Below are 23,022 nucleotides of genomic sequence, written 5' to 3' on the forward strand. Positions count from 1 at the left end.
CCCATGGTTTTTGAGAAGATTTTTAAATGACCCCACCCTATTTCTGCATTTTTGTAATTATCTCCTCTTTGAAGGAGGTGTGGCCCTTCGTTTGAACACACTTGAAAGCCCTTCACCCAAGGATGCTTATTGTCAAGTTTGGTTGAAATTGGCCCAGTGGTTCTGAAGAAGAAGTCAAAAATGTGAAAGTTTGCAGACAGATAGACAATGGATGATCAGAAAAGCTCACTTGAGCTTTCAGCTCAGGTGAGCTAAAAGCAATATGTCTCCCCCTAGATGAGGGGAGACATAATAAGTACAATTCTGATCCTATACAAGTACCTGTCCAGGTGTTGCGTGACTGTGTCCAGGATTTGGACTGTTGAAATGACCACATACTGACAGTATACAGAACCATGCCGCGACACCTTCCTTTCCAAATTGTGAAACCTAATCACATGACCAGGCAGTAGGCCCAATGGATAGCTGATATTATTCAGGATCAGATAAACAACCATCTCCTCCCCCGAGTCTAGGCTGGACACAACTAAACTGATCTTCTGGTTGTCAAGTGTGGATACACCTAGAATGAACAGAATAGGTCCATAATACATATACAGAAGAGGGAAAAAACAACAAATTCTGTCATTTACTGTCTTTGACGTGTAAACATATAAAACTCTAAACCCTTCTTTATCATGAGATTGAACTGCACTACAGCAGTATAATCTCATTCAAAGCTCAACCCAGACTAGAAGTCAAACTGAGACAGTATATTTACAACCCAGACTAGAAGTCAAACTGAGACAGTATATTTACAACCCAGACTAGAAGTCAAACTGAGACAGTATATTTACAACCCAGACTAGAAGTCAAACTGAGACAGTATATCTACAACCCAATCGTAACTACTCGGCTATTTCCGTAACCGCAAATGAACCTCGTATGTGGATCGACGCCATCAGAGTTGGTTGTTACGTATACATAAACGTAACTTTGACGTCACAGTCGTACGTTACACTATGAAATGTGAACTTTCAAATGCATCTAAGATATTATACACATCTAAGGTATTGTACCACTATCAATTTCCACTTACATGTTATGTATTAGAGTAAATAAGACGTTAATGATACCAAAACTGAATCTGTGGTGAAAATATAAATAACATATTATTCAGGGATTCGGTTCTGGCCTTTTAACTCTCATCCACGGGCGCGCCTCCGGCGAAGAAATGCATCGATTTGATGCAATTCTTGCGCCGATCCACGTCCGAGTCTTCTTACTGGTTACGGAAAAAGACGAGCGCGTGATCCGATTGATCTACAACCCAGACTAGAAGTCAAACTGAGACAGTATATTTACATTTATTTGTATTTTGTCTACAATACAATGCAACTCCCATAATTTAAAAATTGCAGTTATTCCATAAATTGTCTTACACAGATTGGAGCAGCAGTTTGTGCTGGTTTTCATGTGAAGCTGTTTGTTTTCTCCGACAAGATGACGTCTACTCTTAATCCTTCCTTCTAAACTCACAATCCGAGTCGTGAATCTGAAAACAGCATTGCATATAGATAGTTAATTTCACAAATATCCTTAATATTTTGTGTATTTCATGAATCTCTGAAGATCTGACACTAATTAGGCAAGTCAATGTCTCATACATTTCATCAAACAGAATATGTAGACTGGAAAATAACTATAAGAATATTGTCTCCTATGACCCACTATACAGAGTTTGTTTATTGGACAGACATATTAGATCCTCATCTATGATAATAACCTACCAGATGAATTTTCTAGACTGGACAGAACTCTTAGATCAGTGCCCCCTATGAACTTTTAGATGAATTTTCTAGACTGGACAGAACTCTTAGATCAGTGCCCCCTATGAACTTTTAGATGAATTTTCTAGACTGGACAGAACTCACCTTTCCTTAATGATATCTCCTATATCTGTTACTGGGTGGGACTCCATACACACACAGCATGCCTGGAAATATATTTAATCTAGTCTGAACAATACCATACACTAGTAATCAGTAAATGATAGCATTTCTTTAACACTTGTTGCATTTGTGAAATACTATATGGCCCAATGACTATCAATCCAACAGTGACAAAATCTCACCTTTGAGCTTGACCTTCAGATGTCATATAACTTAAACTTTGACATTTCAACTCAGAGTTTCAAGTTTCTTGAGAATCTTAATGTATAGTTCAAAACTTATGACCAAGATTAATTTTGTAGATAGAGATGGACATAGAGCATAATAGACAGACAGAATGCCCTTCAGGGTCACTATAAAAGTAGTGATTACTAAACCTAGACCCGTCTAAACTCCATCCAAATCCTCTCTCGAGAGCAATCCAACTCACACATGCTTCAATTCAAGGTACCCAATACAGTTTCCATTATTGTATAGAGGATATATAACAGATTCAATAGATCATTTAAGAAATGAACAGCACTTTTGAGTTGTTCTTGGTCAATATGAACGGATTTGGATTTGAGGCAAATTCTGTGAATCGCACTAGCAATTCACAGAGAATTTGCCTCAAATCCAAATCCGATCACATTGACCATGAACAGTTCAAAAGTGATGTTTGTTTCTTATATCTATATTCATTTACTAAATCACCGTTTCTTTACATTGCTTGTACAAGTCAGGAAATATGTTGTTGCATAAAACAAACTCCTAAGATCCACCTATGTCACAGTCGTATTGTGAAGTACGTCAAAACATAGACATGACGTCACATTTACCCTGCCTTTTATCAACATTGCACGGTGCACTGTATTTTGGAGCTAGGAGACCACAATATTGGGATGATAATCCACCTAAATTCACAATCTTAATCTAGGGTGTAACTTTGCGAGATCTTTGTAACACATGTTGTATTTTTTCAAATCATTACGTTCTCTCAGTCGCTTGCTTTGAACTAGTTTATAATCTGTTCATAGTCAATATGAACGGATTGTGTCGCGTGCTGAAATTGGTTGGTTCATAGAGGAAAATGCGATTTGTAATATAAATATATTGCCATACACTCACAATCATCTAATGTAATACACGCTGTACTGTTGTATATGGTAGACACTAAATAAATCTTCTGTATTTGTTTATATACAAGTAATATGGATATATACATTAACCTGTAGCACTGACCTGTACTTTAGACAGTCTACTTATATACTGTAAATAAATTCAATTCAACCAATTTATTCAAACCAAAACCTACGTCAGACAAATCACCCAATTTGTGATCCTGAGAAATTTTGTATATACCTGTATTCTACAATGGTAAATCACTGTATGTTGATTTCATACATTACTTAAATCACCTGAGCTACATGTATAAGTGACCATGTCCACCATCTGCATGTTTGTCCAGGTGTAAACTTTAATTTTTGACTTCTTCTTCAGAACCACAGGGCTTATCAAAACCAAAATTGCCATAAACCTTGGTTAAAGTGGATTCAAAATTGTTCAAATGAAGGGTCACACCCTTTTCAAAGGTGAGATAATTAAACAAGAGGCCCAAGGGCCTAGAATCGCTCTTCTGATAAATTGTACAACCCCACCATTTCTATTCTTAGCTTCTTAGTATTCAAAATCTTTAGTTAAATCCTAAGAATTCAAAAAAAGTAGGTCAATGTGACCTACTTTTTGGTTTACACATTTTGAGAACCCAAGAAATATCAACTGACAAAGTTTGATGATTTTAAGCCAATTAGTATCTGAATATTGAAATATAGCTGTCAAATTCCAATCGTAGGTCATGGTGACCTACTTTTTGGTCAGCGAACTCCGAACATGCAAGACCCATCAACTGACAAAGTTTGATGACTATAGGTCAAATAGTATTTGAAATATATAAATATAGCTGTCCAATTCCATAAGTAGGTCAAGGTGACCTACTTTTTGGACGACACCCTTTGAACATGCAAGACGCATCAACTGACAAAGTTTGATGACTGTAGGTCAAATAGTATCTGAAATATATAAATATAGCCGTCCAATTCCAAAAGTAGGTCAAGTTGACCTACTTTTTGGTCGAAACCCTTCGAACATGCAAGACCCAACAACTGACAAAGTTTGATGACTGTAGGTCAAATAGTATTTGAAATATATAATATAGCCGTCCAATTCCAAAAGTAGGTCAAGGTGACCTACTTTTTGGTCGAAACCCTTTGAACATGCAAGACCCATCAACTGACAAAGTTTGATGACTGTAGGTCAAATAGTATCTGAAATATATAAATATAGCCGTCAAATTCTAAAAGTAGGTCAAGGTGACCTACTTTTTGGTCGACACACTCCGTAGACTCAAGATGCATCAACTGTCAAAGTTTGATGATTGTAGGTCAATTAGTGACTGAAATATATAAATATAACTGTCAAATGCCAAAAGTAGGTCACAGTGACCTACTTTTTGGTCGATACACTCCGAAGACTCAAGATGCATCAACTGACAAAGTTTGATGATTGTAGGTCAAATAGTGTCTGAAATATAGTAATTTAGCTGTCAAATACCAAAAGTAGGTCACGGTGACCTACTTTTTGGTCGACACAAACCGAAGACTGAAGACGAATCAACTGACAAAGTTTGATGATCCTAGGTTTTACAGTGCCCAAAATATGCATCTAAAATTGAAAATGTGAAATTTGAATATCTGCAAAATTCAAAAAGTAGGTCACTGTGACTACTTTTTTATAAATATGTTTCAAGTGCTCAAGATGCATCAACTTACAAGATTTGATGATTCTAAACCTCTCGGTATTTGAAATAACAACTTAAAATATATCTATAAATGATAAGCCTTAAAATTCAGAAAGTGGGTCACGGTGACCTATTTTTCAGTTGACGCATTTCAAGGTCCCATGATCCACCAACTGACAAGTTTTGATGATCATAGGCTTCAAAGTGTCCAAGATATGAATCAAAATTAATTTTAAAATAAATACCTGCAAAATTCAAAAAGTAGGTCACCGTGACCTACTTTTGAGACAACTTGACACAAGGTCCTAAGATGCATCAACTGTCAAAATTTGATGATCCTAGTCCTTATAATGACTAAAATATTAAAGATTTAAGGAAATATAAATTTAGGTCAACTTTGAAGTGACCTTGAGACCACGCCCTTTGCCCCAGGGTAATGCCTTGAACAATTTTTAATCTACAACATATCCTCATCCTTATGTGTAAGTTTGGTGATAATCTGCCCAGTGGTTCTTGAGAAGAAGATTTTTTAGCAACCACTACTTTTGTTTGTATTTTCCTGATTATCTCCCCTTGTTAAAGGGTCACATCCCTCTATTTAGTATGTATGAAAGCCCTTGGGCCAATGATACCCTGTAACAAATTTGAAAAAAATTGGCCAAGGGGTTCTTGAGTTATAGCCCTTTTTCTAAAAAGTTTACGCACACCGCACAAATGGCCATAGCATTAGCTCTTTGAGCCTTCGGCTCAGAAGAGCTAAAAATGCTTCTGTTTGAGATACCACATGGATTATAAATTACACAATCAGAAATCGGTTTTATATTTATAAAGAGAGAGAGAGAGAGAGAGAGAGAGAGAGAGAGAGAGAGAGAGAGAGAGATGTGTAAAACTGTAGCAATAATATAGATGTAATTATATGGCATGGCAATAGTGTTGCATACGTATGACAATAATTACTCATTTAGTCAATGATTGAGAGTAAGGGAGAGAGAGAAAAGGGGGGGGGGTAGACTAGCTATGTGTCAGCTTCTGTTTGGGATACCATTGTTACACAAACACTACGTCCACAGAAACCCTAAAGAGAGAGAGAGAGGAGGAGGGGGGGGGGGGTTAGACTTCGTGTCAGCTTCTGTTTGGGATACCACAATTACGCAAACACTACAGCTACAGAAACCCTACAGACGGCCCATATTGAAGGGTATCTTGATCATTCTTCATTTGGCTGTACATGTACACAGATCTACTTGGATTTATTCATTCTCTTGAAACATGGATATTTTACCTACTACATCCACGACACCGAGAACTCCCAGGACACCAGGAAGTGCCCGGAAACGCCGGGTAATATTATATTTAGGAAATCATTTATATACAATATATAACAATTTAATTAGAAGTTTTAAAAAGCAAAGGTTTAGAAATGGGCTAAACCTGTCATTTGCAAATACATAAATATGACCAAGTTTGAAGGTTTACGGGAAATAGAAATGCGGTATGCATGTAGGTAGAAATTTTAATTATATTTTTTTTTGCACAAATCAAGACACTAAGCATAATTTGTAATAACCTGAGAAATTTCCTGTGTATATCATAAAAATATACACAACAACCAATCTCTTGGCCAGGTAAATTCCAGGTAAATAACATTGACCATGGATAAGCTTCGCCCACATTCAGTGGGTCCTGACGGTGTTTTTTTTGGGGTCTTTAAACAAACTTGAAAATCTTTCACCCAAGGATGCTTTTTGCTATGTTTGGTTAAAATTGGCCCAGTGGTTCTGGAGAAGTTGAAAATGTAACTTGAATCTGCTTTTCAGCTCAAGTGAGCTAAAAAAGAAGAAATTTGCATTTTATTATTTTTTTTCCAATTCCCCAGAAATTAGGGTCAGCGGATCCGTAAACCAAGAAATAATTTTCAAGATATTCAAGATATTGAGCAGACAACACTATAAACCAATATGCCACCTCAAGGGGAGCAAACAAATTTTATGATTATAAGGTTACTTAGGTGAGAATTGTGGTCCATGCACCTCTTGTTGATTTACATTGAGCATTTATCCCATTATTAATTTATTAGCAACAAAATACTTTAACAGAGTCAAAATAGTGGCAGTCCTGAGATGAATAAATCAGTGTTTATGAATATTCGGTTGATGAATTGTTATTAATTATTGATCGGCTGTCTTTGTTTTAACTATCATTATTTCAATCAATCTATCATTAAGTCTTGATCTTATCATCTGTCGCACTGATTGGGTGGTTTATTTGGACTAACAGGTGATGCCAGAAAAATGCAAACATTTAACCTGATGTTTATTGAAATATATATACATTCACTAGTGTTTTGGAAAAAATAAATCTATGCTGTTCCAATGTATTTTATTTCTTGATCAATTCAAGTTGCATATTTATACAAGAGTTCGGTGCCTCGACTGTATGGATGTCTCAATATAGCAACAGACACGGTGATCATTTCTATATACCACCCAAACTTTGTTTGTGAGACCTATAACTGTTTGTTAGTTGTTGAAGCGTAAACAAGAAATGTATTAAAATTGAGAAACATATTCCCGGCCCCCAATGTGGCAATACATGTATTGAAAAGGCTAACTATAAATTTAGAATGTCTATAATGATAGTGAAAAAAGTTAAAGATGCCAGTGTGAACATTACTAAATGATATAAATGAAGTATTGTACGTAACTTGAAGGCTATCTGTTACGCCATAGAGGAGGAGAAGTGTTCATACGCTATTTTACACCCTCCAACCCTCTAGATCCACTATTGGGGATAACAATTGGATCCTCTTGTCCTGACAATATGCACATGGCAATGAAGCATTGCACAAAGTTTTAAATCAGATAAGCAATATAGGATAAGTGTTCACATGATTTTGTGACAGACAGACAGAAAGTACAAAACAATATGTTCCCCTGGAAGAGAGGAGAAATAATTATGCATATATGTAAGTGTATCTGCAACAATGTAGCCCTCCTGATTTTTAACATTTTGTCATTTCTGGGAGGGGGAGGACTAAAATTCCAAAGGGTCTTCTCTGTTGCAAATATAACCCAATTACTTCACTTACCAAAAAAGAAAGGATACAAATTTTTAGGATAAACCTTGATAAAGTGAAATCTAAATTCATATTCAGCAGACAAGTCTTTTCTTTATCAAAGCAACGGAAAATGTTGCATAATGCTTTTCGCTCCTGTAATGATTTTTCGAGAGTTACGCTTGAAAACTTGAAAACATTGATGCAAACTATACCTGTCAGAACTACATGATGTGAGATCCATCAGCAGATATGGTTTGATGTACAGGTGACTCTCGATAACTCAAAGTTCAAGGGACCTTGATAAAACTTCAAGAGATCAAGAGTTTGATAGATCGAAAAAAAATTCGGAACTTATAGGTCCGACCATATATAGTACATTGGTTCAGACTTTACAGGAACTGGAAATGTTTACCAGCTAGATCATGGGATTGTTTTGACAAGTTTTCCTTCATTTTGTCAGGAAGTTAATTTGATTTCAAATCAAAGAATTTTGCATTAATAAAAAGATTTCAAATTTTATGTATTTATTTGTTCCTTCATCACAGTAAGATAGGTGTACAAAACTAGTTTCCGATAAAGCTTTAATGTCGTTAGCTAAACAGAGCACATTTTATGTCGCTTTACACAAAGCAAAAATTCAAACAAATGAGGAAAATGATGTTTTAGAGTAGCTTTACAAAAAGTACAAACTCGAGAAATTAACAGCCTGTAGATCTCTAAAATATTGTCTCAAACTTACTCTCTCGTTGTCAAGTCTAAGCAAATCCTACATTTTATTCCTAGTTGGATTCTATACAAATTTTAATTATCACAATACCCCAGTGCATGGTGAATACTGAGCAATTAACCAATTATATACTCAAGAGCTCACCCCCACCCCACCCCCCAAGAAGCACATGTGAGGTATCACCTATGTAAACACATAATTACCACGACTACACAAGCCTCCGGCATTCAACAAAATCCAGGTAAGGTCAGACCGTAAATAATTACACGCTTGGGTAACGATCGGTATACCCTACCACCACTTCGAGAGATTGAGAATGAAAAACAATGAAATGTGTTTTACAGAACCCAACTTCACTTCAAGAGATCGAAAAGTCTGAGTGATCGAACGTTTGAGAGATCTATAGTAAATTTGCTTAGTTATATAGAGAAAAAAATCTGGACCAAGATTTCACTTCGAGAGACCGAGAACTTCGAAAGATTGAAGTTCGAGCCATCGAGAGTCACCTGTATACCAGGAAGATCATCAGCAGACATAATATGAATCTGTAGCCAAAAAATTCCAAAATGAGTCCAGTGACCTACTTTTGGGTCACAACACCCCCACCACTATCCCAAGATGTGTTAACTGCCATGTTTGATGGTCCTAGACCTCTGTGTGCAAGATATGACCCAGACACAATCTAAATATGTACAGCTATAAAATTCAAGAAGGATCAAGGCCACTGTGACTGACATATTTTTGGGTCATGACACATCCCCCCCCCCCCTTAAGATGCATCAGCTGACCAGGTTTGATTAATAGTCCTAGGCCTAACAGTGTGAAAGACATGACCCAGACACAAAAGTGACTCAGATGACCTCATGATAGGAATATCTTAATTTTTGTAGGTGTAATAAATAATACCGATACAATTGATCTTGTTTACCTGGTGTTGACACCTGTAGTTTAGTCTTCTCTCTGTCACCCACATATCCTCACCAACAGGGACACAGGCTTTACCTCCTGCCTGCTTCTCCACTTTCTTCATAAACCTAAGAGTACTTTTTGTAGAGATAGGAATCAGTTTCTCACTCGAGATAAACCAGTAAATATGGCCTGGCTGGATGGCCTCATACCACTGGACGGACTGACCCTGGAACAACAGGACAGTAGAGGCGGTCAAGGGAAATTTGTGTTGTCCTGCACAAGCAGTGCCCATCTCTGTCTCAACATCCAATTCGTAGGTTTTGTTCCAAAACTTAAAAGCATCCTGTGTAAAGTTGTGGATCTCTTCATCAGTCCAGGAATCATCCAAGAAATATCCAAAGGCCGTAAATCTCAATCGTGGCTGACCCGTGTTCATCCCCTCCATCTGCAGGGATTCCTTGCGAATCACACAACACAGGACTCGGTCACACTCGCTGTTCGTTAGAGTCCTGTTTTTACTCATCAAGATCTCAACATCTGACAAAGACATTGTCAAGTACAGTTCTTCTCTAAAATTACTGACATACTTCTCCTGACCATAGGAATCTAAGTTTGGATACCGACATAGCTGAAACTTTTCACACGCCACAGTGTAATATCGTACGGCCACAAGACATCCATTTAATGATGCTACCTCGAACGGATTTTTGTCCTGTCCTTTCAGTATGAGACATTTGTGACACCCTGTATCATCTATCAAGAGAATCTTACCATTGTCTGCACTGAACTTTATATACCCAATCAAAACCTGTAACGAAATATGTATATCACTTAAAACAATATAACATACCAAAAAAATAGTTAAAAAGTATCAAGTTAATGTAATATGGTTAAAACTATTACAGTAACTGTTCACAATATTAGGCAAAGAAAAAAAATAGCAATAGTTTCTCAGTTACTGTCAGTGTTATCAGTATTGTACGATACATGACCTTGGAGACATCCTGTGTTTACTGTACGATACATGACCTTGGAGACATCCTGTGTTTACTGTACGATACATCACCTTGGAGACATCCCGTGTTTACTGTACAATATATCACCTTGGAGACATCCTGTGTTTACTGTACGATACATCACCTTGGAGACATCCCGTGTTTACTGTACGATACATCACCTTGGAGACATCCCGTGTTTACTGTACGATACATCACCTTGGAGACATCCCGTGTTTACTGTATGATAAATCACCTTGGAGACATCCTGTGTTTACTGTACAATATATCACCTTGGAGACATCCTGTGTTTACTGTACGATTCATCACCTGGGAGACATCCTGTGTTTACTGTACGATACATCACCTTGAAGACATCCTGTGTTTACTGTACGACACATCACCTTGGAGACATCCTGTGTTTACTGTATGATACATCACCTTGGAGACATCCTGTGTTGTTGTATGATACATCACCTTTGAGACATCCTGTGTTTACTGTATGATACATCACCTTGGAGACATCCTGTGTTTATTGTAAGATACATCACCTTGGAGACATCCTGTGTTTACTGTACGATACATCACCTTGGAGACATCCTGTGTTTACTGTATGATACATCACCTTGGAGACATCCTGTGTTTACTGTACGATACATCACCTTGGAGACATCCTGTGTTTACTGTATGATACATCACCTTGGAGACATCCTGTGTGTTACTCTCAGTGTGATACATCCAGTACAGCTCTGTGTTTAGTCTCTCCGTGTTTTTCAGACTTTGGACAAGATTATATCCCAGCCTGTAGATTACCTCGGAGGCAAATGTGATGTCAGAACATAAAATCACCCCTGGTAGGAAGACGTCTTCTAGCTGTAGTAATTCAGAAAGTGTGCATTTAAATATCTGATGTTCTTTAAAAAATAAAGTCACTGCAGATATCTTTCTTGGAAAACAAGGAAATCACCATTATTTATGAAAGTACATGCACAGCAAATTAAATATTTTGTTCTAACATTATGTACTGGGGTATATTAAACCCAGTCTGTGACCTGTATGATATGGCAATGGAGGAGTCATGATTAAAGGGAGGAAACTCTTACAAATGTTAGTCACCTTTGTTTTATGCAGGAAACAGCTGTGTGGGCTGGATAAGAACTCCTCCATGTAGTTTCTCTTGGGGAGCTCCATACCACTGCTCACAAATCTGCCCAACATCCAATCAAACTGAGAACTGCAAATTGTATACAGAGACACAAAAATGTATGTTCATCTGTCTTCTCTAATTGTGGATGCTTCGACGTTTTACCATTTTAAGATTCCGGGAATTCTAAAATAAACTGAAATGATGAAATTCCCTGTGAAATCAGCTGTGTTCTATAAGCTACATGTCACTACTTTATCTTGTGCGCATAACCAATCATTTGCTCCAATTTCTGGAAATCCTTAGATAGGGTGCATGCTCCTTTTCCTGCATGAACATGAATGTTCTATTATCACACACCCTACAGACTCCTACTACACCTCCATAGTGTTACCATTCATTACACTGCAAAGTTTTGCTTAAGAAAATATTGCTTAAATGATTGAAATAGCCACAACTGTAGGTATCAATACACGTGTTTTTATTTGAATCTCTCGCTTCACGTTGTTATAAATAGAACCACATTCTCATTGGTTCCCACTATGGCTACGCAATAATATCGATATTCCGGTGTATTGCGGTTCGTTGACAAAAATATAGTTTTGCGATACGTTTTTTCAGTACTGATATACTGACGAAATGCTCGGGCTCGGAATTAAGTTACAAGCTTGGAATTCCTAAAATAAAATCACATAACGTACCAATGGCACGTGCGTTATCGTGATGATGGCTTTGCTATATTTCAGAGAAGAAAAAGAAATCTGTAATTTATTCACTATAGTTTATTCTGCTTACCAACTGCTTAAATTGTATATTGCTGAATTTAAATAAATATTATAATTTACTTACTTAGACATTACGGTGTATAAAGGAAAGCGATTTCAGGCAACTCGCATCCTGCATTTTTGAACGTACATCAAACCGACCAACACATTCCAGTATTTAAAACGCAAAAGTGCAGATAATCCTTCCTTTTTATGGGATTTGTTAAAGGTGAAACCATACATACGCCAAATGAGAAAAAGGAGTGATGAGGGATGTACAAAGAAAGTAAAAAAAATAATAAAATAAATAAAAATAAAAAAAACCCCAAAAACATGGTAAACTCCTTGTGTTTGTCACCAAATACAACCCTGGAATTCAAAATATAAAACAAAATAAAATACTATCACATCCTCCAGGGAGACTTCTGATCTACTTATTGTTCATAAGCACAATAAAAATTTAGGAGATATTTTCAAATCATCATGCAATTATAAAATTACATAATAATTGTAAAGTGCGAATAGACTCCTGATAATTAAGGTGGATTTGCATGCAGCTAAGATTCTATTCATTCCTCAATCATATCAATTATTTCAAAATTATAACCTCATATCACACCACCAAAACACTCGATTATTGTAGAGTCAAGTGATTATTGAGGTACATAGTTAATTGGGGTAATGTGTTTCCTTACTTAATAAGATAAGATCATTTTAATTCTTAGTGAAAATATTGTAATACAGTTTAAAATATCGTAATACAGTTTAAAATATCGTAATACGAAATTTCCAGACAATACCCAGCCCTAGTTCCCACTCTTTTGTGGAAACAATCAGAACGAGCCAATTTTTTTGAAAGTCACTGATGTCAGGGGTTAGTGCGAGGTAACAAATCTATAACTCTTGACTTGTGAAGATGATAATATAGATAAGTATACATTTTACATGTCGACAGGGGATGTTTACTCCTCCTAGGCACCTGATCCCACCTCTGGTATATCCTGGGGTCTGTGTTTGTCCAACTCTTTGTTTTGTATTGCTTATAGGAGTTATGAGATTGATCACTGTTCGTTATCTTTGCCTTTCATGTATCTGTTTTAACTCGCATTAAAACTATATAACTGTTTTGATGTTTATTATTGAATTTATTCCACATAGAATGATAGTACTGTTGCTTAGATGTATTTATTACTTTGTTTGAAATGACTTGTATATTCATGCTCTGTAAATTTATGTATGTTAAAAACGCGGGAAATACAACGCAGTAGGCTGTGACATTATAGTGTTAAGTACATTATGATGTCACAATAAGGCTCTCAAACCCATGCAAGCAAATTAGAACATCGATGAAGCACCATTTTTGGAATTTTGTTATTTTTCTAGAATTTCATGAAGTTTGATATAATCAGAATAAATTTTAACTGTACAGTTTATTGAAATTCTTCTATATTGATCACTATTGAAGGTACCATTTAAGTATATATAATGATAAAAGGCACTTAAGAGCACAAAGTTAAATGTTGCCATAATTCAACACTGAGGTCAGTTTGAATATTTCATATTCCCTTGACATATTAAGGTAGTGATTGCAAGGGTCATTGAAAATTAATGAATCAATGCATTTTTTAAATTTTTAAAAATATTTTGTAGTTGACAGTATGTGTAACTCATTATGAAAGTATCATGCATGGTTTTCACGGAAATTGTGACGCTACGGTTGTCGACTTTCTGTAATAAATGGTGCAGGTGTTTCAGATGGTGTTTAAAAATGATACGAAAAGAGAAAGTGATACAAATTTTATATCAAATTGAAGTTAAAGCCTTAATTAATATACAATTTGTATTAAGATGTCCATTTATTTTCATATGAAGTAATAGCATGGCTCCTTATAAGCAATTGTGCAATTTTTAGAAGGCAATTATTCACCAAAACAGACATATTTTCACCCATTGAAAAATAAATGACCAATGAATTCTTTTTATTTTTACATATGTTTTAACATATATCAGTAGGAATTTTTCCTGAAAGTATCAATATTGGTTTTCAGGTTTACTATGGCGCTATGAGCACTATAGTTACCCCCTCCTTACATAAATGCTGTAGGTGATAATACGATAAATATGTATCTTACATGTATTTATTTTAACTCATGTTAAAACTATAAGTATGTTTTGATGTTTACTAATGAATTAATTTCACATAAAATGATAGTACTGTTGCCTTGGAGATGTTTTTGTTACTTTCTGTTTGAAATGACTTGTATATGAGATGTTTTTATTACTTTCTGTTTGAAATGACTTGTATATTCATGCTCTGTAAGGGTAAGTTAAGAGCGCGGGAAATATAACAAAGCCGATGTAAACTGTGCATTGTGACGTTGTATTACCTGCAACGTTTTCTTTTCTTTTCAAACAAAGCGATTATCAAAGACAACACCACTTTCTTTATTTTCTAAATTATAAGAAATAACTGAACTATTTGTGAAAAACATATTAATAGCAAGCGCTGTTTTCAAAATTCACACTTGTTGATTTCTCTTAACATCCATGTTACAGTGTAGACTCCCTCGATTCCCTCTTAGCTGATGATCTCAAAGTGGACGATGGGAATATTTGTAGCAAAATAAAGTGTTTTCAATCTATGTATAGTGTACTTAGGAAAGATATGATTAAAATTATCAAAACTTTTTGCTCAAAATGATGCGCATTCATAACCCGTGCTTCCTCGACCTAACGGTTTCCCTTGGATATTACATATCCAGCATTTTAGATTTATGTGCACAAACACCATATGCATATTATGAAATTTATAGCATTATATATTATAATTTTAAAAGGCCTAGTGGTTTGTGAATTAAATTTACGTTTTGTAAGACTGAAAATTAACCGGGGCATGGGGTGGGTGGGGTATATGAATCATGGAGACGTAAACTATGAGTATTATTTAAAAGATAATTAAAACACAAGGGATTTTTCATTTGTATTTTATTTTACTTGTATATTTCTAAACATATTTTCACTTTACCCTGTTTACATGCAAGAACAAAATTCTCAGACATGCGCACCATACTTCAACGGTCCTCCTCCAGGTGGTTTTCGGACGGCCTTGCTTTCTTTTCCCTTCTGGAGTCCATGGAAATGAGACCCTAGTGATGTCATTGATGGGTTTTCTTAAGACATACCCAATCCATCTCCAGTAGTATTTCTTAAGTATGGTGCGCATGTCTGAGGATTTTGTTCTTCCGTGTAAATTAAGAACAATATAGCAACAGCAATAAAGAAGTTAAAAAAGCGACAAAAAAGGACAGACAAAACTTTATAGAAGGAATGGCAAAGGAAGCTGAGAAAGCTGCCTCCGAGCAGAGAATGGGAGATCTTTACCAGATAATCAAAAAACTATGTGGGAAGAGAAGAAACGCAAACATGCCAGTAAGAGACAAACAAGGAGCACTGATAACATCAGAAAGACAGCAATATGAGAGGTGGAAAGAACATTTTGAAGAGGTTCTTAATAGACCAGAACCCACTGTATTAGCAGAAATCCAAAAAGCAGAAGATGACTTAGTAATAAACATTGAGGAACCGTCAAAAATAGAGATTGTGAAAGCAATTACACTAAAAATAATTTTGACACCACCCTGAAACCAAACCCTTACCCCCTAGATTCATGAAATTTACAATTTTGATACAGGACTACCTACTCCTAAATATCTATTTAGTTTCAATTTATTATCAATAGCACTAAAAAAGATATTACCTAAATGTTTTACACATAAACACTATATACTAAGTTTGGCCCCATCTTGGGATCAGAAATCCTACCCCGGGGATCTTGAAATTTATAATTTAGGTAGAGACCTTCTTGCTCTACTTCGCAATGCATATAGTTTTTTTTATACACATGTGCAGTTGTAGAGAGGAAGATTTTTTAAATTGGTCAATTTTTGCCCTGCCTAAGGCCCCAAGGGTGCAGGAGTCCTGAAATCTACAATTTATGTCCCCCTTGTTCCAAAGATGCCTCATAACGAATTTGAAAAGAATTGGAATGGTAGTTATCAAGAAGAAGCTAAAAATTTCTATTGTTCACACATTTAATAACTGAAACCAAATCCTTACCCCTTAGAATCATGGAATTCACAATTTTGGTAAAGGACTACTTGCTCTTTCTAAAAATGCATTTAGTTTCAATTTAGCATCAATAGCACTAAAGAAGATGTCATTAAAGTGTTTTACATATATACACTATGTACTAAGTTTGGCCCCGCCCTGGAGTCAGAATCCCTACCCTGTGGATCATGAAATTTACAATTTTGGTAGAGGCCTTTCTGCTCTACATCACTATGCATTTAGTTTTTCTTACACATATATGGTTCTAGAGATTTTTGAAAATTGGTAAACTTTGGGCCACAAAATCTAAAAAGATAATTTAAAAAATATTGAAAAAAGTATCCATTCGCTATAGTCAGTGTGAATTTTAGACAGAAATTAATTTCAGAGAAAGTTGAACAGGTGAGACTATAAGGTAATGTTAGTAAGTTTTTTTTACTGATTTGAGGAGAGGAACTCTTTCAAGGCTACAATTTTACCAAATATGTGGAAAATTCAATGAGAAATAATTCCATACCACTGCCCTGCCTATCCTTAATACTTCCCAAGGTGATAAATTTGTTGATAGGCATATCCATATACAGTTGAACTTCAGTATCTCGAACTTCAATATCTCAAATACCATGGATATGTCGAAGTGATTCAGAACCACTTATTCTTTAAGTATTTTACCCTCAATATCTTGAATCCTTGGATATCTCGAAGTTTTTTCTCAGTCCCATTAAGTTCGAGATACCGAGGTTTCACTGTACATGTATGAATGCACTGATTCAAAAAGTAATCATATATTTACCATAGACTGTTGTTGAATTTGGTGTAAAGTGAAATCAGAAATCTGGCAAACTGGACAGCCATACCCTTACTGACTGCATATCTCAACAGCTTCTGTCTGACAAAGACAGACAACTTTATGCTCTAGAAAGGAAACCAAAAAATCAAAAACATTTGATTCATATATTATCATCTAATAGTCATGTTCAACTTGCCTATGAAATTTAATGACTATAGGGTAAAAAGCTTCACAATTATCAGTCCTGCAACATCTGTTAACCGCGACGGCACTAACAGTTATGTTCATGAAGTGGTAAATGCATATGACTTTAAGATAATACACACACACATATGTATATAGGAAATTTGGACCAAAATTATACTTCAAGATAAACAGGGTATTCAGGATTTTCATGTTCAACATAGTGAATTATTTTAAAATGATTTTTATTATAGTAAATACTGCTGGATTTGTTGAATTTGGGATACTTAAGTTTAACTGTATTTAACAACACCCTCTACATAATCAATGCAAAGAATATTTTGTGTACCTCACGATTGTCTCCAGACTGTCCTACCTTTGTTTGTGTGGAGAGATGAGAGAACTGTGTTACCTGATTATCTCCTGTCCTACCTTTGTTTGTGTGGAGAGATCAGAGAACCGCATTACCTGATTATGTCCTGTCCTACCTTTGTTTGTGTGGAGAGATCAGAGAACCGTGTTACCTGGTTATCTCCTGTCCTACCTTTGTTTGTGTGGAGAGATCAGAGAACCGCATTACCTGATTATCTCCTGTCCTACCTTTGTTTGTGTGGAGAGATGAGAGAACCGTCTTACCTAATTATCTCCTGTCCTACCTTTGTTTGTGTGGAGAGATGAGAGAACCGTCTTACCTAATTATCTCCTGTCCTACCTTTGTTTGTGTGGAGAGATGAGAGAACCGTCTTACCTAATTATCTCCTGTCCTACCTTTGTTTGTGTGGAGAGATGAGAGAACCGCATTACCTGATTATCTCCTGTCCTACCTTTGTTTGTGTGGAGAGATCAGAGAACCGTGTTACCCTGACACAACTAGAAGTACAGCTGATGAAACAGATCTTGGGAACCTGCAATCACAGTAAACACTGGATTAAATATTGAGACCAGATGGGCATTATACACCCAAAAAGTGCAACATCATCAAACAAATTTGTATCGTTAACAGATTTTCAAATTTCTTGATTTATGGATCTACCGACCCATTTCTTTTTACTTTTAAAATAGTAAAAAAAAAAAATAAATCAAGGTTTCTTTATGCATATGATGGTTGATATCACATTAGGGTAATAAATGAGCAGCAATGTTTAATTCTCAATAAAAATTTTATAAATATTTTTTTTAATTTTTATATTATTTCTAAGGAGGAAAAATACATCATAATGGCCGACTTCCTTTTTGAAACTTAAATGAAAATATATACATCAGCAATACATGTACAAGTATACTTGTTTCAAACGTAACTGCCTAGCTGGTAGCTTAATGGGTTTATTTGTCGATCACTGATAAGTAATGCTTGCTTTTAAGTCAAGCAGGGGTTTTATTTATTTTTCAGATTACTTTCCACTGAAATTACATTTTTTAACTATAAAAAGGTAAGTTTGAAACTTATCATTGTACATATACCCTCCATTTTCCACCCAAATCAGATTTCTCTGGTGTTATTCCTCCTTAATTCTATTCCCACTGACCAACCTTAAATGGGCGTGGACAAGCTGAAAATTTTATTTTGCCATTTTTGTTGTTTACAATGCTTAACTATTAAAGTATTTCTAATGGTCAACCAAAATTTGAAAATCAGTTTTAGAGTTACAAGTGAGATACAGCACTCACAATTCTTTGTTATGTAAACAAGGCTCGTGCTATGTTTTTTGCTTACATATGTATTGCTTAATAGAAAATAGCATGTTTAAAACAAAATGAGATGTGCTAAACACTAGAAACTACCTAATTGTGTTCAGAATTCACTTGTTAATTGAAAAATCTGCTTTAAACAAACTTTTACTAGTATATTTAGCCTATATGTACACAAAAACATGGCATGAGCCTTAATTGTTTAATTAAGAAAGAATTGTGAGTTCTGTATCTCCCATGTACCTCGACAACTGACATCGAAATTTTTACTGACCATTACAAATGCCTTAGTTAATCATTGTAAACATTACTCATACCAAAAAATAGTACACCAAAGTATATACCTTAATGATACTTTTATACCATATAAAATTGTACTTTTTAGAAAAAGGTCAGAAAGAGTATACTTTTTTTGTACTAGACCAGGTTGCCTCTAAAAGCCTATTTAGAGACTGCTATGTGGATGTTGTACACTAATACCTGTTTAGAGACTGTCATGTGGCTGTTGTACACTAATACCTGTTTAGAGACTGCCATGTGGCTGTTGTACACTAATACCTGTTTAGAGAGACTGCCATGTGGCTGTTGTACACTAATACCTGTTTAGAGAGACTGTCATGTGGCTGTTGTACACTAATACCTGTTTAGAGAGACTGCCATGTGGCTGTTGTACACTAATACCTGTTTAGAGACTGCCATGTGGATGTACACTAATACCTGTTTAGAGACTGTCAAGTGGATGTTGTACACTAATACCTATTTATAGACTGCCATGTGGATGTTGTACACTAATACCTGTTTAGAGACTGCCATGTGGATGTACACTAATACCTGTTTAGAGACTGTCATGTGGCTGTTGTACACTAATACCTGTTTATAGAGACTGTCATGTGGCTGTTGTACACTAATACCTGTTTAGAGACTGTCATGTGGCTGTTGTACACTAATACCTGTTTATAGAGACTGTCATGTGGCTGTTGTACACTAATACCTGTTTAAAGAGACTGTCATGTGGCTGTTGTACACTAATACCTGTTTAGAGACTGCCATGTGGATGTTGTACACTAATACCTGTTTATAGAGACTGCCATGTGGCTGTACACTAATACCTGTTTAGAGAGACTGTCATGTGGCTGTTGTACACTAATACCTGTTTAGAGACTGCCATGTGGATGTTGTACACTAATACCTGTTTATAGAGACTGCCATGTGGCTGTACACTAATACCTGTTTAGAGAGACTGTCATGTGGCTGTTGTACACTAATACCTGTTTAGAGACTGCCATGTGGATGTTGTACACTAATACCTGTTTATAGAGACTGCCATGTGGCTGTACACTAATACCTGTTTAGAGAGACTGTCATGTGGCTGTTGTACACTAATACCTGTTTAGAGACTGCCATGTGGATGTTGTACACTAATACCTGTTTAGAGAGACTGTCATGTGGCTGTACACTAATACCTGTTGAGAGACTGTCACGTGGCTGTTGTACACTAATACCTGTTTATAGAGACTGTCATGTGGTTGTTGTACACTAATACCTGTTTAGAGACTGTCATGTGGATGTTGTACACTAATCCTGTTTAGAGAGACTGCCATGTGGCTGTTGTACACTAATACCTGTTTAGAGACTGCCATGTGGCGTTGTACACTAATACCTGTTTATAGACTGTCATGTGGCTGTTGTACACTAATACCTGTTTAGAGACTGCCATGTGACTGTTGTACACTGCGATGTGGGTGCCAAGATTGAGATCTCTGGGGTAATGCACGTATGGCACACAGCTCAGAACCAACCTGATAAAATTCTTTCAAACTTTATAAAAATGCTACAACACCAACATTACATGAATTCTGTTGATATATCAGCAATCCAACAAAAAGATCCTTTAAAGTAAAGGTACATTTTGAAAAACAAATTCACTATTATAAGGATACTCACTTCCGCCCCTACCCGGGGTTGAACTCATGCCCTGTGGAACAAATCTCCTAGCAACAAGTGACTATTGCGCTAGACCACTCAACCATTTAGGCAAGTAAAAAAAACTTGCTTTTGATAACAATAGAATTCTCACCACGCTGTCAAACATTACACGGTCACTGAGAATGTTAATGGGCTACAGTCATTTGACGTAAATTTAAGAGGATCATACAAGATACACTCTGCATTTGAAATATTCTATAAAGCACAAAGGTTGCAATGAACTCTTAAATAAACATAACTGCCCGAAGTGAAGAGATAGTTTTGATATAAAGCACAGAGAAATTCTCCATTATATGTTGATACACTTCCGCTCCTACCCTGGGTTGAACTCACTACAGTCCCTGAAACGTTCTACTTTACCATTTTTCCGTTCATTCACCGTGCGCTCTCCGTTCACAGTTTTGCGTTCAGTGTGCGCTCACCATTCGTTCACCGTTCACAAAGTGTTCAGCGTGCGCTCACCGTTCGTTCACCGTTCACAAAGCGTTCAGCGTGCGCTCACCATTCACAAAGCGTTCAGCGTGCGCTCACCGTTCACAAAGCGTTCAGCGTGCGCTCACCGTTCGTTCATCGTTGAGTCTTTTCATTGTCATTCGGAACACCAAAGTGAAAGGACCAATCTTGATAGCAAGGCGAAAATGAAAATTGAACGTGTGCATAAGAGTGGAAGGATACTTTCTTACTATATCAGAAATTTAATTTTGAAGTACAAAATGTCAGGATTATCCACTGTGAATGCTGAAAGGTTCATTTGAGCTTTTGTTAAAAACAATTCTAAATTATAGACGAATATAAGAGCTTGTCGTTATGAATTTAACCCAACACATTGTACCGTATGTACGTGTCAGAATGTCAAACTGATATGGCTATTTTTACTCCTATATTTATGAAAGACGTTGTCAATAAACTGATATTTACTACTCTTGCAAAATTTGAAACTTTTGTAACATTTGTCCTAATGCAAAGATGTTATTTTTTATCTGGTACGTTTCTGCATTAGCCTTTAAACATTCTACGGGTAGTTCAGTATAATAAACAGTTTTATCTACATCAAATATATACAAATATTGCATGATCTAACAGCAATCTATGGTCACATCAATAATAAAAATAGAAAGTTTTGTACTGATTATTTCCTCGGGTTGATGTAGCTGCGACAAATGAATGCCACAAAATGTAAGTAGGAATATTTAATACTGTAAGGAGTGTTGGGGTGTTGACACAGGGTATACCATCCATATTGTTTGCTTGCTGCATCTATCTTGACTCCTTTTGGGGGTGTTTGTTAATTACAGGTATCCCAAAGTTTGAAGCCATACATGAACACCTGTAAATTCTAGATGTCACTACACATGTAGACTATAGTGTTTTCCATTTCACATGCATTGTATATATATTATACCCATGCATTAAATGTATCTGTACATGTAACAGTATACACAATGTACATACGAAATTTGCTTTTGTTTGTGTATGAATGTTGCGTGTATTAATGTACAATTTGCAATAATTTCATGAAATATATACATGTATACTTGGTACTTGTACAAAAATATATTACATTGAATATATCCAGAACTGTAAAATATGCTGTATCACGATTCCGGTTTATTTAATTTTTTATTAATTGATGAAATATACATGTACATGTATTTTATTACTTGATTATGAAATAAGTAAAATCCCAGGGAAAAATCCGAAACATTCCGAGTAAATAGATCATTTTGCGTTCAGCGTGCTTTCAGCGTGCGCTCAGCGTTCATTCACTTTGCGCTCTGCGTTTGCTCACCGTTCACCAAATTGGGTTCACCGTTCGCTCTGCGTTCGTTCACCGTTCAAGTGGGAAAGAAGAAGGTTTCAGGGACTGTACCTGTGGAACCAAATCTCCAAGCAGCGTGTGACCAGTGCGCTAGACCGCTCAACCATCCAGGCATTGATATAGATGCCGATATTTCCTAAAGTC

The 23,022-nt window shown here is 36.0% G+C and overlaps 1 protein-coding gene across 3 annotated transcripts in view; it reads right to left on the reverse strand.

Moving 5' to 3' along the window:
* LOC125649160 (CST complex subunit CTC1-like) overlaps positions 1–23,022 on the reverse strand; it is a 73,584-nt gene that overhangs the window by 10,379 nt on the left and 40,183 nt on the right. For all 3 annotated transcript variants that reach the window (XM_048876427.2, XM_048876426.2, XM_056164916.1), the window contains exons 13-21: positions 20,773–20,872; positions 18,209–18,289; positions 17,205–17,326; positions 11,513–11,630; positions 11,096–11,269; positions 9,421–10,209; positions 1,914–1,975; positions 1,422–1,534; positions 322–562 (exon numbers count right to left, since the gene is read on the reverse strand). In XM_048876427.2, the coding sequence (XP_048732384.1) occupies positions 322–562; positions 1,422–1,534; positions 1,914–1,975; positions 9,421–10,209; positions 11,096–11,269; positions 11,513–11,630; positions 17,205–17,326; positions 18,209–18,289; positions 20,773–20,872 (1,800 nt within the window). The remainder of the gene's footprint in view (positions 1–321; positions 563–1,421; positions 1,535–1,913; positions 1,976–9,420; positions 10,210–11,095; positions 11,270–11,512; positions 11,631–17,204; positions 17,327–18,208; positions 18,290–20,772; positions 20,873–23,022) is intronic.

This window comes from Ostrea edulis, chromosome 5 (genome assembly GCF_947568905.1).
Source record: "Ostrea edulis chromosome 5, xbOstEdul1.1, whole genome shotgun sequence".
Taxonomy (NCBI): Eukaryota; Metazoa; Mollusca; class Bivalvia; order Ostreida; family Ostreidae; genus Ostrea; species Ostrea edulis.